Source organism: Podarcis tiliguerta (assembly GCF_965153285.1).
Source record: "Podarcis tiliguerta genome assembly, chromosome: 3".
Taxonomy (NCBI): domain Eukaryota; kingdom Metazoa; phylum Chordata; class Lepidosauria; order Squamata; family Lacertidae; genus Podarcis; species Podarcis tiliguerta.
Genome location: NC_139536.1, coordinates 85,439,317 through 85,463,203, shown reverse-complemented (window position 1 = coordinate 85,463,203; position 23,887 = coordinate 85,439,317). Strand labels below are relative to the sequence as shown.

General features: G+C 45.5%; 1 protein-coding gene across 6 annotated transcripts in view; it reads right to left on the bottom strand.

Annotated features, from left to right (window-relative positions):
- Positions 1-1,756: 1,756 nt before the first annotated feature.
- EYS (eyes shut homolog) overlaps positions 1,757-23,887 on the bottom strand; it is a 456,551-nt gene continuing 434,420 nt past the window's right edge. For all 6 annotated transcript variants that reach the window (XM_083431300.1, XM_083431295.1, XM_083431298.1 and 3 more), the window contains 5 exons: positions 23,555-23,729; positions 20,331-20,503; positions 9,024-9,185; positions 5,384-6,604; positions 1,757-4,574 (listed from right to left, as the gene is read on the bottom strand). In XM_083431300.1, the coding sequence (XP_083287426.1) occupies positions 5,412-6,604; positions 9,024-9,185; positions 20,331-20,503; positions 23,555-23,729 (1,703 nt within the window). In that variant the 3' untranslated portion in view covers positions 1,757-4,574; positions 5,384-5,411. The remainder of the gene's footprint in view (positions 4,575-5,383; positions 6,605-9,023; positions 9,186-20,330; positions 20,504-23,554; positions 23,730-23,887) is intronic.

Sequence of the window (23,887 nt, the reverse complement as noted above, 5' to 3'; positions counted from 1 at the left end):
GGACCAAGGTATCACCCTCAATCCCGCAACTGAGCTTTCTTTGTTTCCCCGGCACTTGTGAACACACTCTGGTCAGCAGGACTTCTCAGCTAGTTTGTCTTCCAAGACCAGCTGGGAATCCTCCTGTCTTTCTATCCCCCCACCCAACAGAAAGTAGAAAAGAAGCTTATTCAACATAGGAGCAGATCATCTTAGACTTAACATAACCATTGATGAAGGCTGTGAGTGGAAGAAGCACAGATAGGTTTGTTAATGAATATTCCAAGTGTGCTGATTTCGAATAGTTCTCAGGGTGGGGATTGTTCAGAATTTGTATGGTGAGAATCTGAGTTCCTTGAGCAATCTGCAAAGGAGAACCAGTCATGTTTATTGTGCAGCCCTACATTCGTGCTCTCGTGTCTCAGGTAGAGTTTGTGTTAACTTTGTACAAATGGAGCAGATTTCTCTTTTTTGTTTCCTCTTATGCCTGTGTTTCACAGCAGTGACCTGACCTGTTCATGCCTTTTATTCTCTGTGTTTTCTTGTGGGCTTAGAATAAAGTCTGGTAGGTTAACTGGTGGGTGGTATTGTGGTACTGAGGGCTATGTGAAGAATTTTCCTTTGAAATTCTGGGCAAGCAGTTATCAGTGTTGCATGAGTACAGCTACTAATATTTAATGTAGTAGTAGTAGTAGTAGTAACTGTGTCTGAATACCTACCAACCTGTGCTCTGAAATCATCAAGGGAGGTCCTGCTTTTGATCCTGCCAATGTGAGAATATGGTGGCCCATGATTATGGCGACCTAAGGGCTTTCTTGGTGATGGAATTCCTTCCCTACGGAAGTGTGGTTGGCTCCCACCCTACTGCCTTTTACGTATCCGCTAGAGGCATGTTGCTTTGCTTTGCTTTTGGGACATGAATTTGCCTTGGTATCTATCAACCGAAGACACGCTTGTTGTATTTTGCTTCTGGTTTTCTTTTCTAGTTGTATTTGGTAGCACTTTGGATGCTTTTGGAAGGAAGGGCAGTACATAAACACAGAATCTTAATCACAGTATTGTAATAATGTTTTGGTTTCCTGGGGAGGCAATGAGAATGCAGTCAAAGACCTTGCATAGATAGCAAAGGTCTTGCACTGTTTTAAGGCCCTTGACATGGCAATCAGTGAAATGCTACTTCTGGGTTAAATCACCATTTTGCAAGTTGAGAGCAAGCAAGGATTGGAAAGTTGTTTCACAGTGAGATGTTCACTAGTGTGTAAACAGATGAAGTCTTGCAGAAACTGAAAAGCAGTAGGTTCCTTGGAAATTCTAAGTTGATTCTCCATATGGAAGACAGTCATTTTTCACAGTTTGAGAACTAGAAGATGTACCCTTCTAGTGAGTTTCAAATTGTGTGATTCCCCCCCCCCCCCCAGTCTTCTTGTGGATTCAAACACTGGCATGCCAATTCTACATCTGACTTGTGAGAGAAAATTGTGTGAGAAAGTACTTGCAAGTTGCTGGTGTTCGTGTTTCGGTATGTTTCCCTTACAGAAGTACATATATTGTCTCTATTTTCAGATAAGTCCTTTTTACAGATTAGTTATATTCAATGTGAGACTTTAAAGTTGTATACAGAATAAGGTTGGGGGAGAAGAAGGGTGGGGTGAGAGAGCGGAGGGAGAGAAGGGGAAAGTAAACTTTCATTCTTTTACATAGTGTATGTGCGAGATTTTTGTGTCAGCGTCACATGGGTAAGTTCTCTTTCTATTCATTTATTCTATTCATTTATTCATTTCTATTCATTTCTATTTATGTGAATCTAATACACCATCATATCTAAAAAGGTGTGCATTACATTCAAGTAAATACAGTAGTTTTCATTGACAGTGAGAGAGGTTGGGGGCCTAGGGCATGGTTGGTTGCCTTTAGTTGACTGCAGTGGGTTTTGTTTGTGTGTGTGAAAGAGAGGGGTTGTTGGGTCAAGTTAACCATATTGATTCACATGCTGTTGTTGGGTGGTTCTTGTTGTCTTGTTGGGCTGTGTGTGTAATAAAGGGGAGCCACACCGGGGAGAAAGCATCCTCTTTTATTTGTCCCCATGTCAGTTTCAGTCTGTTGGTTAGGTTAGCTTTTCTAGTAGGGCTGTTTCCCACACAGTTGGGTACCAGTGGTCCATGTTCACTCCTGACAGGTCCTCCAGTGTTTAGCTCTGACGCTCCTGGCTGCTGAGAGTAGGTATCAGCTCTTTGGGGTGTGAGTGTGCATTTGATGTAAACATTTTATTAGTAAGAACAAGAAGCAAAAGGAGACACTGATGGTTTTAGTGAGAATTTTATTTGAAGGCTATGGAACAAATAATAGTTTTTATATATCGTTATACAGGTACATGTTTTGAAGTGTTGCATTTTTCATTTATTACAAAGCAGTGTCTCAACAAAAAATAGGGCAAGCCCACATTTATTCCAGAGGATTGACTGCTGCTTAAAACACCAACTCCTCAGAGGCTGCAATCCTGAGTGCTTTTCAAAGGTAAATGATGACAACTTCTACATTAATCTTTCTAAGGGTTTGAGGCTCAACTTGATGGAGAGAAAAGTTGAAAAATGTTTAGGAAGGTAACAGGTTTGCTACATGTTGCTAACTTTGTCAGCATGACAAAGCTGTTATTAGCATAACCCATTCCTTACCATTTTCTTGGAAATTTTTGTGTTTCACTTGAGGAAAACGAGGCAGACCAGTTCCCCATGCACTTGACACTGGGCTGGGGTTGGGCAGTTGGATTAGGTGGTGTGTCCTTCCCTTTGGCTCAGCCGGGCTCCCCCTTCCACCCAGTATATGGCTGGTTGGGAGGCCTGCTGGCTGGAGCCAGAGGAAAGCCACCAAACAGTGCATTCCCAGGGAGAGTGGTGGGCTTGTGCTGACCTGGGATCTGCTGGTGCCTGAACTCATTGCCATTGTGTGACTGCAGTGGTCCCATCCCAGCAGCTGCCACGATCAGGAAAGCTGTGATTGTGGAGGCTCTGCCTCTTTGCAAAGCCCCATGGCAGGAGGTGGCAGTTTGGATTGTGTTTTCTGTTTTTAACATCAGGAAATATGGAGGTTAACGACAAAAGAAATTATGGTTGAGCACTTTCCCAAACAGCTTAGCAGCCGGATGCTACACGGGTATGAGATGTGAATGGTATTTTCTAGCAATCATAATGCAAGTACTTCTGTCATCATCTGCTCCTTCCCCGTCACCCCTCACTTCCTAGTGTCATTGTTATAGTATATAGTGCTTTTTTTCCTGAACCAATAGGTGCCGGAACACACCTCCCTCAGAAGACCCACCCCAGAGCCCATCTTCAGGGTGTGTGTTCTCTTCGCAAGCTAGAGCCAACCTCTGACAGGCTCTTGTTTGTGGGGCTGCCTCAGCTGCCACCACACAGGCAGTGGAGTTGGCAGGGCACCTCTTTTTCCCTGGAGGAAGAGGCAGCCCATCCATGTTAAAGTGGGGGCTGAGGTAGCTTCATGAACAGAGCCTGACTGCCCTTGCCATGGGTGGGTGGGCAGGCTGCCTCTTCCTACTGGCAGAGAGGCAACCTGCCTCCCCCCCCCCACCTCGTGTGAAGGCTGCTGAGGCACAGATGGGCAGCTTCCCCAGCGGTATATCGCAAGTGAAACCGCCATGGCTCCACTGGGCATTGGAACTGAGGAGCGGCAGCAGTTTCACATGCACTATACCGCTGAGTGATGGCACCATCATGCTCTGACCATCATACCATTCCTGGGCGATATTGATATGTCAACCAGACCTGTTGTTGAGGCCGCTCAGCTGAGCAGCTTAGCAAGCTCCCCCCCCCCCTCTGGCTTAGGTGAGCTGGGGGGCTTGCTCAGCTGAGGTGCAGCTTTCCTGTGTGTCAGCTGTTAGCTAGGAGGTTGAAGAGCCCCAGCAAAGCACAGGTTCACCTGTGCCTCTCCAGAGCCTGTAGATGAATGGCCGGGAGCCACTGAGGGTCTCCTCCTGTGTCGGAGGCACAGTGGGGCTTTGCTGAGGCTGGTCAGGTCTTTCCCCACACTTCTGGGGGAGTTCCGGCGAAAGCTGTGTGTGTTATACACAGACATACAATCAAGAAAATGTTGCTTGTCAGCAATGGTGGAAGTACCCAGTTGGCTTTTGTAGTGGAACTGTAAACACATTTGGTATTTAAAAAAATACTTTTACCACTGTGTTTCTATCTCATTTGGCATTTATTTTCTGAATACTGTATGCAAGTTCTATGAGAAAAAGCTAACAGAAAATTAATATAATTCTATATTGAATATACATTAGTCATTTCATATACAAAAGCTACCTATGATATAGAAAATAAAATGATTGTCTGTTTTGAAACACCTAAATTAACACAAAAGAATTGCCTTTTTTCAGCTATTAGTTAATTGTGGAATTTAAACATTTCTGAAGTCCAGCTTCTCAGAGAGAAGGGAAAAGAGTTTGGCTAGGATTCAAACCTCACTCAGAGACAACCAAGGGAGCTGGGGACTGCAAAGGGAGTCCAAGAGCCAAGGAGCCTGAAGGAAAGGTTTCCTAAAATGCATCATGCAGTGTAAGTAAAGATTCATATTTTGTACTTACCGTATTTTTCGCCCTATAGGACGCACTTTTTCCCCTCCAAAAATGAAGGGGAAATCTGGGTGCGTCCTATGGGGCGAATGCAGGCTTTCGCTGAAGCGTGGAGAGCGAGAGGGGTCGGTGCGCACCGACCCCTCTCGCTCTCCAGGCTTCAGGAAGACATCCGCAGCCTAGGCAGCCCTGCGGGAGGTGCCGCAGGGATGTCTAGGCTGCGGATAGCAGCCTCCTTCCCGGAGCGTCGGGCGCCCTGAAAGCAGAGCGCCTGGCGCTTCGGGAACACGTCCGCACCCTACGCAGCCCTGCGGGAGGTCCCCGCAGGGCTCCCCACGCTGCGGATAGCAGCCTGCCGCCCGGCGGGTGGGGCGCCCTGAAGCAGAGTGCCCCTCGCGCCGGGCAGACACCCGCAGCGTGGGGAGCCCTCCAGGAGTTCCCCGCAGCGCTCCCCACGCTGCGGATAGCAGCCTGCTGCCTGGCGCGAGGGGCGCTCTGCTTCAGGGCGCCCCTCACGCCAGGCATACATCCGCAGCGTCGGGAGCCCTCCAGGAGTTCCCCGCAGCACTCCCCACGCTGCGGATAGCAGCCTGCTGCCTGGCTGGTGGGGCGCCCTGAAGCAGACATTGGCCAGCCCCACAAGCTCAGGGGACAGCAGGGAGGCGCAGCGCCGCCACCCCGCTGTTCCTCGACCTGGTTAGGTTTCCCCGACCTGCTTTTGGGGGGGAAATAAAGGAAAAAATTTTTTCCTTTATTTCCCCCCCAAAAAACTAGGTGCGTCCTATGGGACGGAGCGTCCTATGGGACGAAAAATACGGTACATAAAAAGGTTCTTATTCAGCAGTTAATCCTTATCTCCACTATAAACATTATAGCCTTCTCCCTTAATCAGCAGGATCTTTTTAGAATCTTGAAACAGGACAACGTCTTTAATTTTGCCAACTAATTCCTGATTGAACAGCCCTGCGGTGACAGTGTTCACTCTTCTATTAAGCCCAAATCCTCCAAAATAGCAAGTCCCTCCATAATTGAGAGCAGTATATTTTCTTTGTGGATCTAGATCTTCAAAGAGAACTAATTCCTCATCAAGGTACACTTTGATGAGAGTCTTGTTCTGTGCAATGGTGACAAAATACCATTTTTTGCAACATAGAGACTTGCTCTGCGGAACAAGAGGGACAGCAATGCTTTCTCCGAGGTTTACCATGACTTTCAGCATTCCACTAGCAAGTCCAGCTGCCAGGAAATCATTGTCTTCATTTTCAGCCTTCCCTAACCATACAAGTAAACCATCCTCATGATCAGTGGTGAAATTGAAAGATATCCTAGTGAATCTGAGGTCCCTTCTTTTATAGCTGGAATCTGTGTATTTGAGGTATGAATTGCCTGTAAATTTTGCAGTAAAAAATGAGATCTTTTTTTCACAACGGAGGCCTGACCAGCCAAGTCTACATGCGCATGTATATGAAAGTAAAGCTGGGGTAGGTATACAGATGCCTCCATGCAGACATTTACTATGTGAACAATAAGCAGACTGCTCACATGTCTTCCCCATCCAATGCTTGGGGCACAAGCAATAGAAACCCGATGGTTCGATTTTGCACTCTCCATTATTTTTACACACTGTATAACCACAAGGAGTTCCATCGCAGTCGCCTACGTTGGCGCCACCTTTAGCTCCTTTCTCAGTCAGTTTTAGCTCTCTGCCGTTGACAAGAACCTCTCGAATGCAGCCTGTAAAGCCGATGGGTTCATTCTTGATTGCCATGGGATTAACCAGATTTAAAGAAGAGACTCCACCTACGTAGAAGTCTGTGCGTGTATCTAAGGCAGTCATGCCACTACTAGCTTCCCGGGTTATATTGATGCCACTGAGGTCGAGGTAGCCTTCATTGCCAACTCTCCCTGCTTTAATTAAATACCACGTACCGCTTGTGCTGTGTACATTTTGGAAAGTCTGCAGAATTACCGTTCTGTCACCAAGGTTGTAGCGCAGCTGTACATACCAGTTTACTAAAGAGATGCTTAGGAAATCGCCTAGGGAGAAAGAGAAAGAAAGATGCTTCAACATTCCATGAGCTGATAGCACACATTTTTGGCTAAGCATTACTAGGCAGCAGCCTTGACACTCTGCAGAACAGGCCTTCATTGCACAACTTGTGACTCACCAAGCCAAATGCAGCAGCCAGCCATGCGCACCATTTTGGCAGGTGCTCAACAACCACCTTCTTTTGCAGTTCAAGGGAAGGGAACAAGAACAGATTTAGCGAAACCCTGTTGTTGCACCATGCCTGGCTAAGAGGCTGCATTCGGCTTGGTGTGTGAAAGGTTGAGAAGGTGTAGTAGAAAATATGAAGATGAGCTACAAGCATTCAATGCAAGTTTGTGAAGGTGGCCACAGGGGTTGCACAGGGGAATGCGATTGGAAGTCTCCATCTGATCAAGGCTTGTCTGCCTTATCAGGATTTCTGACTGCATGGAGGCAAGAAAATGGGTTCATCCAAACGGGCTTGGAAGCTCCCTTTGGACCTCAAAAGTGGGAAGGTTGGGATGGCACATGCAGCATGAGCACATTCTGTACCCCTACTTCCTTGACCACCTTGCCCAACAAGGCGTCAGTTCTTTTAGAATCCAGTAGGGGTTTTTTTGGAGGCAGATAGTTTTTGTAAAATGGCAAGGGAGGCTATGGTATCTCTCTTTTGGTCAATGAAATACATAAATTTAAATAGAATGCATTACTTCAGTTCAAAATCGGTGTGGTTTTTTAATCTTTGTAGCGAATTGACCGGCACTATTAGGTAAAGGTAAAGGTATTACTATGACCTAGCAATGTGAAAATCCAGTGCCAATTGGCTGTTAGGCGTGAGCAATGTTTGTTAAGGCTTATGTAACACTGGCTAAAGGAAAAGCTTTACATAAGGTGCTTTGCAAACTTAAGCAACAGAAACCCCTTTCATTTCTTTTGGCGGCTGCTAGGAGAATAGTCCAGGACCTCCCTGCACTCTGAGTCTGCTTTGACAGGCTCGTTGCAAGGCAAACAGCAGATGCAAGACTCAGTCCTCAGTGACACCCCCTTCCATGACAGTGTGGTTGAAATAGGTAATATGAATGTTATAAGTTAAGCAGAGTACTCCACTGACAGAGACTTGTTACTTAGAGGGGAGAAGGTGTGATTGAAATGAATGCTTGTGGCAGTCGGTAAATGGCTCTTTCGCATCCTGTTATCAACATACCCTTGTTTTAATACAATTGGAGGTAAGCTCCAATGTGTTAAATAGCACTTAGTTACAAGTAACTACACCTAAGATCACAATCTTGGGCATAATCTGTGCTAGTATCCTTTCTCATTTTTCAAAGAGTGTGCATGCAAGACAGAAAGATGTGCAGGCCTTTGTATGGAGCTGATTGACAGGATTTGCAAACAGACAGGGCTATCCACTGGGACCCGGGCCACGTCTTTACCTGCCGCACACGAGATGTCATATATGATGCTAGGTGTAGGGCAGGTGGTTGGGGGAAGGGCTCATGATTAAGCAAATATTCTGTTTCCCACCCTCTACACAATAAGATAACCAAAGCACAAGTGTCATTTGAAATTTGCACTTCTCTGAGTTTTGCAAGGCAGTTCCTCAACCAGGTTATTTGTCCAAACATGCACATACTGAGTGCCTGCTGCAGGCACTCCAGTGTTATTGTTTAAATTGCTGGATTTCAGTGCAAGTATAGATTTCTTTTTAAGAGACATGTAAGGCTATTTGTGCTACTTCAAAACAAAACACAGCTCCAAAAGCCTCCCACCCCAGCATTAAAATGGCTGTGAGCTTAGAGAAGGAGGAAACAGTAACTGAAGCAGCAGCTTCAAAATCTGGGGAGAGGGTGTGAGCGAGAGGAGAGTGAATTAACAAAAGCTGTGGTTGCTACAGGAGGGAGCGAGGCAAAACTGACACACAGCTTGCCAGTTTCGACTGCTTCCTTCCCTTATGGCTTTGAAGAAAAAACTTCAGAAAACAAAGCAGTGGCTTCAGAGTTACCAGGGGTGTGAAAGGAGAAGGGACAAATGCTTTGTGCATAGCTGTATCATGCCAACTGAGTGATTGGAACATAGATGCACCTCACAAAAATGGGGGGAGGACTGTTATACCTACAAAGTGTGGGAGGTCAATCAAAATTCCATTTAAAACTTACAGTGGAAGAGCAATGGGTTTTCCTAAACCTCAGTGCTGCACTGCCTGTGACAAACACGATCCAGCTGATCTAAGTGCATTTTTTGTCAAGAGCGCAATGCAGCCATTTTAGTCAGTCCAAGACACTACATAACTTTTTTTTTTAAGGATTAGCTTGATCTGATCAACTAATGCTGAAACACGAGACACTCTTAATGAACCTATGTATGTCTGCATTGGTTATTTTCCTTGGTCCATATAATAAAACAGTATAATGCAGACCCTCTCCTTACCTGATCGTGGGCTCAGGTGTTGAGCAGTGTAGAATAGGATGCCGTTTGCTGAAAGGGCTTGGAATTGCAACTGAATATGAACATGGCGTCGGATGCTGAAGGAGTCAAATGACATCCAAGAAGATTTGTTGCTACTGAAAGATGCATCGCTTATGGTTAGGGCTACAAAACAAAACAAACAAGGAAGTAATCTCATCTCTCTAGTAGATGGTGACAGATTGTTACTTTAGCACTAGTGATATGTTGGGCAATACTTCATCATAAATCTAAAACTTCATGTTAAATACAAATCTGAATTGAGGGTGTTTTTTTTGTTTGTTTTTTTGCAATCTAACACATTTGCTTGCTCTCTCTCTCTCTCTTACAAGCCCATGCTAAGCTAGTTTTGTGTACCTGTCACCACCACTGACAGGATCTGGCTTTTGGTATGAAACTGGAAATTCTTGAAAGCTGCTGTATGTGGTGGTGGTTCTGTGCACACAACTGCTTTGCCCTGAGACAACTGCTGGCGCACACAGACTTCTGTGCAGCCACCATGTACCCAGGTGGTTGGGTGAAAAAGCCATACCTAAAATTATCATCGTTAAAAAGGCAGTTTTTAAAGTGGAATGCATTCACATGCCCCTTCTGCAAACTAGTCAAGATCCCTCTACCCACTCACCCCTAAATAATTACAGAGCAGGGTTCCTAAATGGTGAACTTTAATTTCAGTTTAAGAGAAGGGAATACCATGTTCCAAATAGGCTATTGGGTAAATTACATTGAATAGAGCAGCCTACGGGCAGCTAGTTCCATGCAGCATCTGGTGCCCCAGATGTGATTACATCTAGCCTGTTAAATGAAGGGCAGATGAGCATTACAAGACAGATGGACACTTGCTGGGTGCAGAAAGCAGCTTCCATGCAGGAAAGTCCCTTACTGGATCAGGGTGAAGTTAGAAGAGGGAAGAATGAATAAAAATTAAAGCTGGTTCTGCTATCTTTTGGTCGATTTGGAGGGGACCCAAGCTGGAACCATACACAAAACCATTCACTTTTCTGAATCCATGCTGATAATGCCCAGAATAGGAACAATTCAAAAGATGTGTGTTCCCACACTATGTTACTTAATTAGTTGGATTCAGGAGAATGAATCATCTCCCTGTGAGCAATCCCTGCCTGAAAGCAAAATCCAGATCAGTGGTTAGTGAACACACTGGGTTGGATCCAGATTGAGTCATGTTTAAAGTAAATCTATTGAAATCAGTGGGAGAGTGAAATCAATGGGCTTTAAGTTTGTCATGACTAGTGATCTCATAGGCTTCTTCAAAGCATGACTCAATCTGGATCTAGCCCACTGTGTGTTTTTTTAAAAAAAATATTTTTATTTTCAAGAAACAGGATATAATCATAACTTTATCAAAACAATTTGATTTTCCCACTCCCCCAGAAGATTACTAATACAGCCAGTTTCCCTATAAATCTATATGTGTTGTTGGTGGGTACCAGTCATCAGGGTGTTCATCTGAATACTTTATAAAGGGATGCCAGCCCGCTTTTGAAAACAACTTTTGCATTTATGAACTTCATTTTTCTCTACCCTTTTTAACAAATCGAAAGGAGCGTTAGCTGGCAGAATGCTCTGAGGCCAGGCACAGGAAACACTAATAACGGCAATCTAATAAAAAAAAATGCCATTGACTGTAAACATTAGTCATAGCAATGCTTTTCTTTTTGTTGTACCACAAAGTGTGTATCTTGCAAACGTTGCAAGAGATTTGATGCACTGCGGTAGATTTTTAAGGAACACCCTCCTTTTGCCCCCTTTTCGAAATAATGGAGCGTGCGCTAAAAACAACAACCAAATACAAAGATCCCACCATCTTGCTAAACCTAAGAAGACTTTAAAAGTGTAAATCCCCCTGGACCAATTAAAGTCAAGGGACCATGTTGTCTTTGCAACTTCTGTTGCTGAAATACATTCCTCTTTCCCTCTTGCACTCATTATGTTTTCTGCTAGGTGCCATAGAACACAGCCCAGTTCACCAGCCTTAACATTGCCTCCCCAGCCTATCTGCTGCTGTTGTCATGGATGCCCCACCACACCTCTCTAGGCAATTCTTTTCATGCTCTCCACAAGTCCCACATGGCTTTTTTGTGTTCCCAGTGTTCTTTGTGTTCAGCTTCATTACTAGAGATGTTCTTGACAACTTGTGACCATCAGGCTTCCCCCCACCCCCAAGATTACTGAAGCTATACAGCAGGGACAAAACCACACAACGTACAAGATAGCTGTATTAGCAGTCTCAAGGCAATGGTTTTAAGATTGGGGAAAATATATGGGGTTAAACATCCCTCCCATTTCAAATTAGCAGCCCCACAGCTTCTTTCAATTCCAGCTTTTAATAACACTGGCTTTCCAGCTCTGCCTGTCATTTGTCTAATGGGAAAGAGCATGCAACTTTGTTCAAGTTACTAAGAATGGTGAGCAGCATCTATATAACTGCCAGGAAGCATTAGCAGCAGATCTGGATGAGAATGAGTCACCTATCCCCATGCAGCCTGATGACAAGATTGTGTTAGAAGTCAAAAGATTCTTTTCTATCAACAAATAACAACGCAGTCGAAAGCATCAGCTGACTCTGGGATCTGCATACCTGTACTTGATTCTATATGTTTTCATCACTATACTGTAGACAGTATGATTGGCAGCCTGATCCCAGGATCAGCAGAGTCTGAAAAGTTGTGCTCATTAACACTTCAAAAAGCTCAGCACAAAGCCCAAACAACACATTTCTATCAGGCTGCTGAGTCTGGCACTGCTGCTGACTGCAAGGCCAAGGAACAGCTTGGAAGAGGCTCCTTAGTAGCCTTCTCTGCATGAATCCCAAATACTCTTAATACTTGCTTCCTGTCCGACTGCAATTTATTTTACTTCTTTGTTCCATTGTAACTTGCCTTTCTCCAAGGAGTTTATACATAAGTCCACCTAATTTTATCCTCGCAACATCCTTGAGAGGTAGGTTATGTGGAATTATCTAGTGAGCTTCATGGCTGAGTGAGGACTTGAACCCTGCTCCTTGGCTTGACTACCCTGGCAGTTACTCTATACTGAGTTTATCTTTGTGCACAGGCTGAGTGCCCTGTAAAGCTATAACTGCACATAATTTGTTGCCTTGTTATCTAGGGGTGTCTCGCACTAGGCCCTTGTGTTTACTTGCCTTTCTGTTTGTAACGGGCAGTTCTGAAAGTATTCCAGACACCATTTAGAGTTCCTTCACCTTCTGTGAAACCATGTTATCTTACTTCAAAATGTCTCTTGGCATTGCCATTAATTTAGTGCAAATCTATAGGAAAAGGTTCTCAGCAAAAGCATAATGTGCCTTTAGCCAGATCCCTGCTAAATGCAGTGCTTCCCAGGGATGAGGGAACGTGTGGCCCTCCAAAGGTTACTGGGTTTCAAGCCCCATCAGCCCCAGCCAGCATGGCCAATGGTTAGGGCTGATGGGTTTTGTTGTTCCCCTGCTTTACTCCAGTATGGTGTGTAATTTGTGTAAGCAAGAGCCCTTCGTGGCATCCTTTTGCATATTCCCAATATGCAGTGCTGATTTATGTTGAATCGAAAGTTTACATGTTTTCTCCTTGTACTCGAGAGTAAAAATATAGTTTGCTCTTAGCAAACAGAATCACTATAGCAACAACAGAAAGGTATTTGTTCAGTGTTTTCTATATTATTTGCAGGAGAAAGGGATTCAATTCTTCCTAAGGGCATGCTCCTATGAGATACACAGTATTTGCAGCATTTCAAAAACCTGGCAAATAAGTCCCTATGGTTTATTTCATTTCAGTTGTCGAAATACTAGCTGAGCATAGCAGAACTGAGTAACCCCACTGACCTCAGTGCACAAACTTCAGTTACATAACAATTAAACCTGAGCTACCTTCATCAGGAACTCTGAAGAAATTAGAAATAGTGCAACAAGAGGCAAAGTTCTAAGCCTCATTGACAAATTAAAAATCAACAAATCTCTGGCCTCAGATGGTATCCACCTACGAGTCCTTAAAGAGCTCAAATGTGAAATTGCTGGTTTTCTGACAAGAACACATACCTCGTCGCTAAGATTGGCCTCTGAACAAAAAACCCGGAGAGCCATCAACGTGGCACCAGTTATTTAAAAAGGGATCCAGGGAATTGCAGGTAAGTTAGCTTAACTTCTGTTCCAGGAAAGGTTTCTTAAAGATAAAATTGCTAAGCTTATAGAAATCTTGCTGAAGAATCAAAATGGCTTCCACAAGGGTAAGTACTATTTCAGAAACCTTTTAGAGTTCTTTGAAAGTATAAAAAAGCGTGTAGCTAGGGGTGATCCAACAATTATTGTTTATTTGGGCTCGGGGCTTTTGGTGCCTGAGGCAAGATGTGTTACTGACACTTTTTCCTACCCCCACCCACCCCGATCTGGGCCCATACCCTGGTGGGGTGGAAGGAGCATGCCACCTGACACAGGTTGCCTCATTGGTGCACTGGCTGTGCTAGGGCAGCAAGAGAGCTTAGGCGCTGCAAAGCAGAAAACACAGCATACTTTTCTAGCCACTTCCCACTTCTCAGAATTTTCTGCTTGAGGCAGCTGCCTCACTCTGCCTCATGGTAGGACCAGCCGCACTTGAACTTTCAAAAAGCTTTTGATAAAGTCCCTTATAAGTAAACCTAGCAATTACAGGCTTATGATGCCAGACCTTTCATTCTCATATAATGCTTAGATCTGGGGTTATCCAATGCAGCTGAATTGTGAGAGATTCGGGGCAGAACCAAAGCATTTACTTCTTCCCGTGATGCAATAGTTAAAATGTGGAATTTCACTGCCACAATGTGGTGAGCGCCAGCAATTTAGAAGGCTTCAAAAGGTAAAATTCATAGGGTAAGGCTTAAATGGCTATGCGCGAGGATAGCTGTGTGCTAACTTGAGGATCAAAACAGCATGACTAGAGAGCAGAGGAGGGCTATTTGCCCTCAAGTCCATCTTATGAGCTTCCCGTGGGCACATGGTTGGTCACTGTGGGAAGCAGGATGCCTGACTAGCTAGGCCCTTGACCAGATCCAGCAGGGCTCCTCTGAAGTTACCTGTTTTGTTAAACATCTCTAGCCAGGTTATTTTATTGCTCACGTGCTGAATGGTATAATAAGCAGTACTTTCATGAAGGCTGTGCACACACCATACCTATGAAGCATGCTTAGAGCACATGGCTTCTTCCTCCAAAAGAGTCCCAGGAACTATTGTTTATTCCTCACCTAGCTACAATTCCCAGAACTCTGAACAAACTACAATTCCCAGGATTCTTTTGAGGGAAGCAATGTGATTTAAATGCATTGTATGCACACAGCTCAAGTGTCTGTTTATAAGTATAGGGAGAACAGCTACACAGTTTAATCGGTGCTTTTACTCATAGAAATTATTGTCCTGTGCTGCCATCTAGGGAATGCATTCCGTTATGGCACTATTACCTTGGTTCTCAAACTTAATCCATCCCGGAAGTCCATTCCAAAACCAAGGTACGCTTTCCCATAGAAAGTAATGCAAAATGGATTAATCCATTCCAGACAATTAAAAACAACCCCTGAAACAGCTATTCGACATGAATTTTACTATCTAATGAGACCACTGATGCGTAAAATGAAAGCAATAAACCAGGCTGCAATCTACCACCCAGTATCAAAAACTGCAGCGATCTACCCATTGCCATTGGAGGGACGAGACGGGAGGGGGGAGTTTAAAGGGGTGTGTGTGTGGAAACACTCAAACTGGAAGGAGGAGGAGCGCGCATGGGGTGTGTGTGGGGAAGGGGTGGCTAGCTAGACGCAGGAGAGGCGCTTTTAAGTGGGGGGGGGGGAGGAAAGGGAGGCAAAAGTTTTCTGCCTCCCACCCAAGCCATCTCCCTCCCTCCCTCTCTCTCTCCCCCCTGCATGTTTTCCGGCATTTGCCCAGGCTCCCCATTCGCCCGGCCGAGTCCCAGGGCTTTTGTTTGCACTTTGGGCAGCATGACAAGGCGGCAGCTGTGAGCCGGTCGGGGCGATGCCGCCTGCCGGTCCCTGGCACGGCGGCACCGGGACGCGGCAGCAGCACCGCAGCGCGGAGAGGAGGCGGCGGTGGCTGCTCTCGGCTGCGCTCCTAGCCGCTGGATGCTGAGCCGGGTGGGCTGGAGCCTGCAAGCAGTGCGAGCGCCCCGATCCCCCGCTTGGGAATGGGGCGCCTGCGCTGCCTCGCCTGGACTTGACTTGGGGTCGGGCTTGGGACGGGGTGGGGGAGGGAGGGAGGGAGGAAAGGCGAGGGGGCGGGAAGATCAACCTGCCCAGCATAGTTTCCCCACCACAGCCTCTCTGCGCGCTGGGGGAGAGTCGACAACTTCCAAGTCTCCCTACTCTAGAGTCACTTCTATTCCGAGGAGCCGCCCTACTCCACTTTGTACGAGGAAAGAGGCGTTTCGCAGCAGAGGGAAGGAAGCAGCGGCAGTCACTGATGGGGCCAAGCCGCTCGTTCAAAATGGAAGTGTGCACTCAAATTGGAGCATGTTCGGATTCCCAAAACAGCTCAAAAACCGGAACACTCATTTCTGAGTTTGAAGCGTTCAGCTTCCAAGTAGTTGGAGAACTAAGCTGTTCGAAAACCGAGGTACCACTGTAGTGTTACAAAATACAAATGTAGTCATAGTTCTTGCAGTTCTCTGAACTGAGTGTCCAAACACAACATGTAACAGCCAAGCTAGTACTGAGCTTTGCCGCCCCCCATGCAATTTCACTTCCTTGCTCTTGAAATATCATCAATATTTGCTAACTATGCCTAGTTTGTTCATTTGTTTTATATGGAAAGAGTCACTTTCAACATGCACAGTCTATTTGATTTTGTTTTTGGGTTTACTTAATGCCTTTTTCATATTCCTAGGCTGATTTCTCTCTCTCTTTTAATGGATATTTTCCACAGTACTAGGTTGGCTCCTGTTGTGCTCTAGAAGTGGGGCTGGAATATTTTGTTGCTGTGGAGAAAGCCATGACCTTTACAGCCACTGGATGAAGAAAGGATCTGTTGACATTTGAGCCATAACAACCTTAACTAGGAGAGGAAGCATAAGGACTATGTTAACAATATTAAGAAAATACTTCAGTCTCATAAGATCCAATTTGTCACTCCTGTTACCATCAACAAGCTAACCCAGATTTGCTATTCACACACTAGTTAATTTGCACCTCCTAAACACTGTTTTATATGCTATCGAATACTAGATTAGATCCAAAAGCTGCTTTTATTTGATGGAAGAGCTTCTATCAAAGGAAGACTCCTTCTGCCAGAAGAAGGGGACTTTTGGATCCAATCCAAAATGCCCATTTCATTTTGATTCTGATTGCGGTTTTCATCTCTCAGGAGCCAGTAGTTATCTGAAATCCATGATTTAGCAGGTTTGTGTATTATCCGGTATCAATCAACTCTGGCGGTTATTGGATCCTACAAACAGCAAGTGCGAAGGTCGTGCCCACGTTCTTCATGGACCTATTGTTTTAAATGGCCTTTTACTTTATCCTTGCATTGTCAGACCACTAAGCAACAAAGCAACTTCTATATGCTGATTGACTGTGGATGCTTTCCCTTCCTCTCTCAGCCAAAAGGAAAACAACTTTTTTTAAAAAATTAAAAGCTGTAAGGCCAGATATATCTGTGAATGAACACATGGATTGATTTTCATCCACAAACATGTGCTGACAAAGCACAGAGCACCTAACACCAGGTCTGTTTGGGATGCAAAACCGTCAGACTTCATTCATGGTACCTGCTTCACATATATGGCTTGTCGGGAATGGGAAGTTGCCGTAAAAGGGGATCCTCATGTGTGCTGGTGGAGTTCATCTATAGCAGCCCCATATGGAACTATGGTGCCCTCAACATGGCTGAGTAAAACTGCTTCATCCGAATACTGCTGTGGAATCTGAAACAGTGGCATAGCATGGATTGCCAGTGCCCAGGGAAGCGCATAGGGGGTGGGTGGGTTGGAGGGAGGGAAATGGTTGGAGTACACATCCACATTCAACGGCTACCGCATCACCCAGGAGATTGCAGCCACAGAGCTAAGAAAAGACGAGTCGTTCCATTGTCTGGCTTCCTGGTTCACATGGAGAAGCCATTTTCAGCAGAGCCCAGCAATGGAAGCACACAGCTGCATTGAGGCAATTTTGCACCCAGGGCAACTGCCCTTATGCCCCCCACCATGCTACACCACTCATCTGAAAAATAATAATGACTCCTGCTTTCTTAAATACTTGGGCATATAATTATTTTGGGCCATGAGTCATTCCAGCTAAGCTAAATATTGAACTGTTTGCTCAAATACAGGGAGATTGTTTTTTTTCCTAATCAGCCTAGGACAACCTAAGTTTGGTTTGTTCTTCCACATCCCTGAGGACATTTCGTTCTGTTTGCTGCCCTTGGGTTGCCGCAAAATTTGATTGGTATCCCTACTGCTTATTATCTCTCGAAGGTCCTTTTGTGTCTCCGGTATTCTTTGACATATCTCCTTCCTGAATAGTTGCTACTCATGACGACCCCTCTCCCCTTTGTTTCCTACTCTCCTGGGCTACTCTTTCTTCTGCTTCTATGCCTGCCATCAATCCAGAGACGGAAGGATGTTTGGGGTGGGGGGATAAATAGTTGCTTGTTTACAGGCTGTGGCTCACTTACCAGAAAAGAAAAGGAAAATTGTACTTTGCAAAAATCTCATGACGATTCATTATGCTGCCAACAGAAGGGGAAATGGAGGTCAAGGATTTTAAGGCAGAACACAGCAGGCTTTTTCATGGTGAAGTCTCCACTTCTTTTGTTCTGATGCCCCTCTGGGAGTTATTTACTGTTGGGGTTTACTGCAAGGACAGTGATTCCTTGCCTGTTCTCAGGGGTCTGGTTCAAGTAATTTGAACTCGCGGCACATCACATGAGGGGGATGGATCGCCACTAATTAAAGATGCCCCATGCCAATTCGGTTTTCTACTAGTGTGTGAAGGGCTGTTGATTCTCAGTTCATGCCAGGAGGGCATTACAACGGTGAAAACACCAATGAGAAAGAAATATGTGGGGCATGATGCCAGGGCAAGTAATTGTAGTAGCTGATTTCAGCTGAATAATGGGCATTTATGGCATGAGCTATGAGACAGGATTATTTCCAGCTGGAATAATGAACGTATTGTGTGGTCTTGCAGAAGGTACCACAACCCTGCACATGTAATGTAGGGATAAAAAGAACCAAAGTAGACGTGTCTCTGGCAAACCCGTCTCTTTTTAAAACTGGCTGCGCAACAAGCATGTATAAAACAGAGGGAGTATGGCTTACTTCCCTATAGCATTTTTCATGAACTGGATTTAAATACCAGAAGTAAGCCAGTCAGGGAGAAAAGTGGTGGGTGGGGGGGCTGTGGAGAGGCAAGTGGAGAGCACAGAGAGGGTTCAGCAATCCCAAGGCCATTCCCTTTTTTGCTTTAAAAAATCGAATCCTTCTTCACCTTTATACTACGTTAGGAGAGACCCCATACCAAAAGTGATATGTCTCTCACCACCCTGTATAGTTTGTCCCTAATACTGGTCTACTTTACAAAATTGTTCTAAGGATGATTGAGCTAACATACGTCAGCACTTTAAGCACTTGAGGAAAAAAGTTCTATATAAAAAAGCAATACCGCTATCCTCAGGAAATCTCAATACAGTTGCACACATTCAATCTCAGAGCAGCAAGAGACGCAAGGGGTTCCTGCACTTACAGGGTTTGGTAGCCTTGGAATGAAGGTCAGTGGAGACTGTAGTGTCTTTAGGATATACATATTTACACATCTACACAACCCGAGCATACGGAATTAACATCCTGACAGATCTTGCTTCCCCTTCTGTTTTTTGGGAAGTCCTAAGTCACAGCCTGGGTCTAACCTTAAGTTAGTTGTGTCTATTATTTTAGTGGGTCTACTCTGAGTAGGACTGAGCACAACCCACTGTCTCCCTCCACGTTGGGGCTATGCAAAGACGATATCTATGTTATTTGATGTGAGTGATGTAGAAAAAAACCTGCTCCTTTTACCTTATGGGGTATCCAAGAGCCCATATAGAGTCCTTAAGTGGGTTCCCTATCGGTAGGAGAAAATAACAGAGGCCAACCAGAGAATATTGAGAAGCAAAGCAGCTAGTAGGCCTGATCTTTATTAAACTCTTGCAGCAGGGTCCTCACTCACCACATGTAGGAGGGAGAAGGAACCCAGAACAATGGTGTGCAAGCCCTTATATAGACTTTTGAAATTGCCCACCCTGTAACTCAAGACCACTCCCAAAAACATCATACATACATCACAGAAAGAGGCGGTCTACAACAGAAATCTTGTCTGCCAGGATACCTGACAATGGCCAGTGATTGCTTTACTTGGGCAGCCCAGCCATTCTTTTGTGACGGTAGATACTTTAATTCCTGAATCCAGGTCACCCTATTCATACACAAAGATGCCCTAAAGACGGGTAAGCAAAAGACAATGGAGAGGCTTTCCCCGTTTCCTTCCTCCTTGCAGAGAAACATCTGAGGTCAATTTGGGAGAGTCAAAAGGGCTTCAGGATTGCTGTCCTGTACTATTTCAGACACGTGGCTTGTAGACATATGTCTGTGTTTACCTTGTAAATTTATGAACATTTAATTTATATATGTGAGACCGTAAATTCTTATAACATGAATAACTGAAACAAATCGAAGCAAACTTGTACCAGCAGGGATCAAGGACCTTCCTGATGAAATCTACACCCACGGTACTGTTTAACTAGTAAAAGTACATTCTTGGAGCATGCATCCCATTCCCCCCCCCCCAGCCAACCTTCTAAGACCTTCCAGAAATCATGCACACCTAGGCAGGTCAACTTTCTTTTCTTTCTTATTCCAATCCTAAGGACCAAGGCTATGAACCTAAATCCCTTCTATTATTATTATTATTTCAGATGGAAACAACAATGTTTCACTCTTCTAATTCCATCAGGTCCAGTATTTTGGCTTGCCAGATGGAACAATCCCACTTTCTTCTTCCTGCAGAGTGTTCTGGGGATTTCCCCCAACCCACTCAATTTTTTTGGGGTGGTGGTGGGGTATGTGGAGTGAGAGGTGGAAGTCCTTTCATTAATAAGACTCATCAGTTGAATCTTGCATCATCATCACCACCATTGTCTCCATCATATTCCCTGAACTGTCATACCCAAATTAAGAAAAGCGTGTAAAAGGAAAACTCCTTGGTAATGCCATTATTCGAGTTCTATATTGGAGATCTTTGCCTTACCTTGTTCACAGTAGACACCAGTGGTTCCTAGTGGGCAGTGGCAGGTGTAGCCGTCAGGCAATGGGGCACAGGTGGAACCTTGCCTGCACCTGTGGGGTGGCTTGTGCTCGGGATCACACACAGAAACTGTCTCCATGCAGAATGCTCCTTTCCAGCCAGCGGGGCAATGGCAGCTAAGAAGAGAAAACCATAGGATATTATCAATACAGGACTAGCTGCATGTTACAAGCCACTGTGTATAAGAGAGTCCCTGTGCCCTTTTCTTTTTTTTTAAGGAAAAGTATCTTGGCAATAGGGATGCGAGTGGCGATGTGGGTTAAACCACAGAGCCTAGGGCTTGCTGATCAGAAGGTCGGCAGTTTGACGGGGTGAGCTCCTGTTGCTTGGTCCCTGCTCCTGCCAACATAGCAGTTTGAAAGCACGTCAAAGTGCAAGCAGACAAATAGGTACAGGTAAACGGTGTTTCCGTGCGCTGCTCTGGTTCGCCAGAAGCGGCTTAGTCCTGCTGGCCACATGATCCGGAAGCTGTACACCGGCTCCCTCGGCCAATAAAACAAGATGAGCACCACAACCCCAGAGTCGGCCACGATTGGACCTAATGGTCAGGGGTTCCTTTACCTTTACCTATCTTGGCAGTGGGGAATTTGAAGAAGGGAAACAATGAGCCGAACCCTTTCCCAGCCTCTGCAATTAATCCTTCCAGATGGTTTTCCTGATGCAGAATGCAAGGCACTTACTTCCTCTTGCAAGCACATGTTGTGAAAACCATGTGGGAGGTGATAGGGAGCAGAGGGAGGTGGGGAAGGGTTAAGGGAAGCCCCCCCCCTGCTGCTTCTCTGCTCCAATCTTCCCCCACCAAAACTGCTTTTCTCATTAAAACAAAAACAAAAAAACAGGGTAGGCCCTAAAAATATTTATCTCAGGCATCAAAGATCAGGGGGAAGAGGTGTGTCTTCTGCATATAATGGAAATTTCACAATGAAGGTGCCAGACACACTTCTGTTGGGGAGAGAATTCAAATTCTTAGGGACTGCCACAGAGAATGCCTTCTCCTTTTTGGCCACCCTCTGAATATTCGAGGGCAGAGGAACTACCAAGAGGGCCCCTTCCACTTTAGACACTAAGGTGAACACCACGAAGCCCACTTTCCTCCTCGTTGTAGGAGGGGTGTACCAAGATAGTGCACCTGGACTGCTGTGCTGAATAATGTGTACCGCCGGCTAATGATTTATGATCCCTCACCACCACTATGCCCAACTGCCATTCAGGTGCTTGGAAAATCTGATCTCTGTATAGAAGTTTATTTGGTTCACGGACTGCATTCACAGATGCCCTGTGCATTGCCGTTTATAAGCAAGGATTTCATAAGGATGTATTCTAGTTTGGTTGAGCAAGAACAGATCAGTGCCACCTGGTGGGGAGGGCTGGAGTGCAGTGGCAGGACACCTGCTCTGCATGCAGAAGGTTCCAGATTTAATCCCCAGGTAGGATTAAGTCCCTGCCTGAGACCCTGGAGACCTGCTGCCAATCAATCTACACAATAATGATCTAAGAAAGACTGGTGGTCTGAGTTAGCATATGTTCCTGTGAGTAGAATACTAGGTAAAGGTAAAGGTACCCCTGCCCGTACGGGCCAGTCTCGACAGACTCTAGGGTTGTGCGCTCATCTCACTCTAGAGGCCAGGAGCCAGCGCTGTCTGCAGACACTTCCGGGTCACGTGGCCAGCGTGACGAAGCTGCATCTGGCGAGCCAGAGCTGCACACGGAAACGCCGTTTACCTTCCCGCTAGTAAGCGGCCCCTATTTATCTACTTGCACCCGGGAGTGCTTTCGAACTGCTAGGTTGGCAGGCGCTGGGACGAGTGACGGGAGCGCACCCTGCCGCCGGGATTCGAACCGCCGACCATGCGATCGGCAAGTCCTAGGCTCTGTGGTTTAACCCACAGTGCCACCCGCGTCCCACTGAGTAGAATACTATTTTGGCTTTATTGCAGGCACCTCTGACAGCACAGCAATGCGCCAGTTTCTAATCAATTCAAAAGAATCACCAAATGCCAGGAGCGTGTGCATATTATTTTCAACTCAAGCGTTAGATAGATACCCAAATAGTTATTGCCCAGCAGAAACCTATTTTCTATTTTTCCACATCAAGGGCGGCTGGTCCTAGAAACTTATTACCAGAGGTTTTGCATGCCTGTTGGAACGCATTTCAAATACTGTATTTCTACCTAGATGAAGAATAGGGGCTTGCCCAGCCGAGAAGCCAAATGCAAAGTTTACCCTAAAAAAAAAAAAAAAAAATCTACAGGAAATGGTATGCATTGCTGTACCTATTTAAATCAGCAGCATTGTCCCCATAGCAACAGGCTCTCCAATTTAAATGCATTGCACATCATGTCAAAACGGAGGTTCTCTGACACATTGAAGCAATTTCTCAAAAAGTGAAAAGCCCCTAGGAGGAAATGATTCCTAGGAGCCAATATGATGTCTGAAAACAAACCCAGGCTCTCTGAGGAACAGAGCCTTTTAAGATCAGCAGGAAAAGGAGGAGGAAGTGTTTTTGTAGCCATGCTGCATGTAAAGAAGAAAAGGGGAACCTGCGAGCCACCAGACGTTGTTGGACTACAACTCCCATAATCCCTGACCATGCTGGTTGGGGAGGATGGGAGATGGAGATCAAAAACATATGAAGGACAGGGCCGGCGCACTCATGAGCCAAGGTGAGGTGACTGCCTCGGGCGGCAGGATCCACAGGGGCAGCAGATCCTGATGTGTATCCTTGGACAGCCACAGGTTTCTACACCCCTGATGTACAGCACATGCTCGATGTGCAACTTTACCCCCTTTCAAACCCAGATATGGTAGCTGTAGTAGAACGGGGCATGCCAGGGTTAGTAGAAGATTTGGATGTGCATCAAAGTCTGGTTAAGGGCCATAGCTCAGTGGTAAAGAATCTGCTTTGCAGGCAGAAAGTCCCAGGTTCAGTCCCTGGCATCTCCGGGGAGTTGCTGGGAGAGAACCCTGTTGGAAATCCTGGAGAGGTACTGCCAGTCAGTGTAGACAATACTGAGTTAGATGGACCAATGGCCTGCCCCAATATAAGGCAGCTTACCCCGTCTTGGTTTACATTTGACTAATGCCCATGAGAACCACAGTCTTAAGGCAGCACGGGCTTGATGAATTTCCCATGCAATAATAATTCACCCAAACCCATTTGCACTTACTAAACGGTAGAGCCGCTTTCCACACACGTCCCCCCATTTCCGCATTTTATGAAGCGGCACGGAGACTCGTCACACTGTCCTACGCTGCGACCAGCATTCGGGTGGCCTTCTGGGATTCCTGGGGCTTTAAATGGCTGGTCCCTCCCGGTCCGAACTCGTATGTCAAAAATGCAACCTCAAAAGAAATGAATAATAATAATAATAATAATAATAATATCACCCGGCACCCATCTGGTGATGCATTTCAGCAAGAAGCTGATGGAAGAAAGGAAAGAAAAGATGAACGGATGTGTTTGATTTTCGCCGCTCAGGAGGAATTTATTTGCCACAATG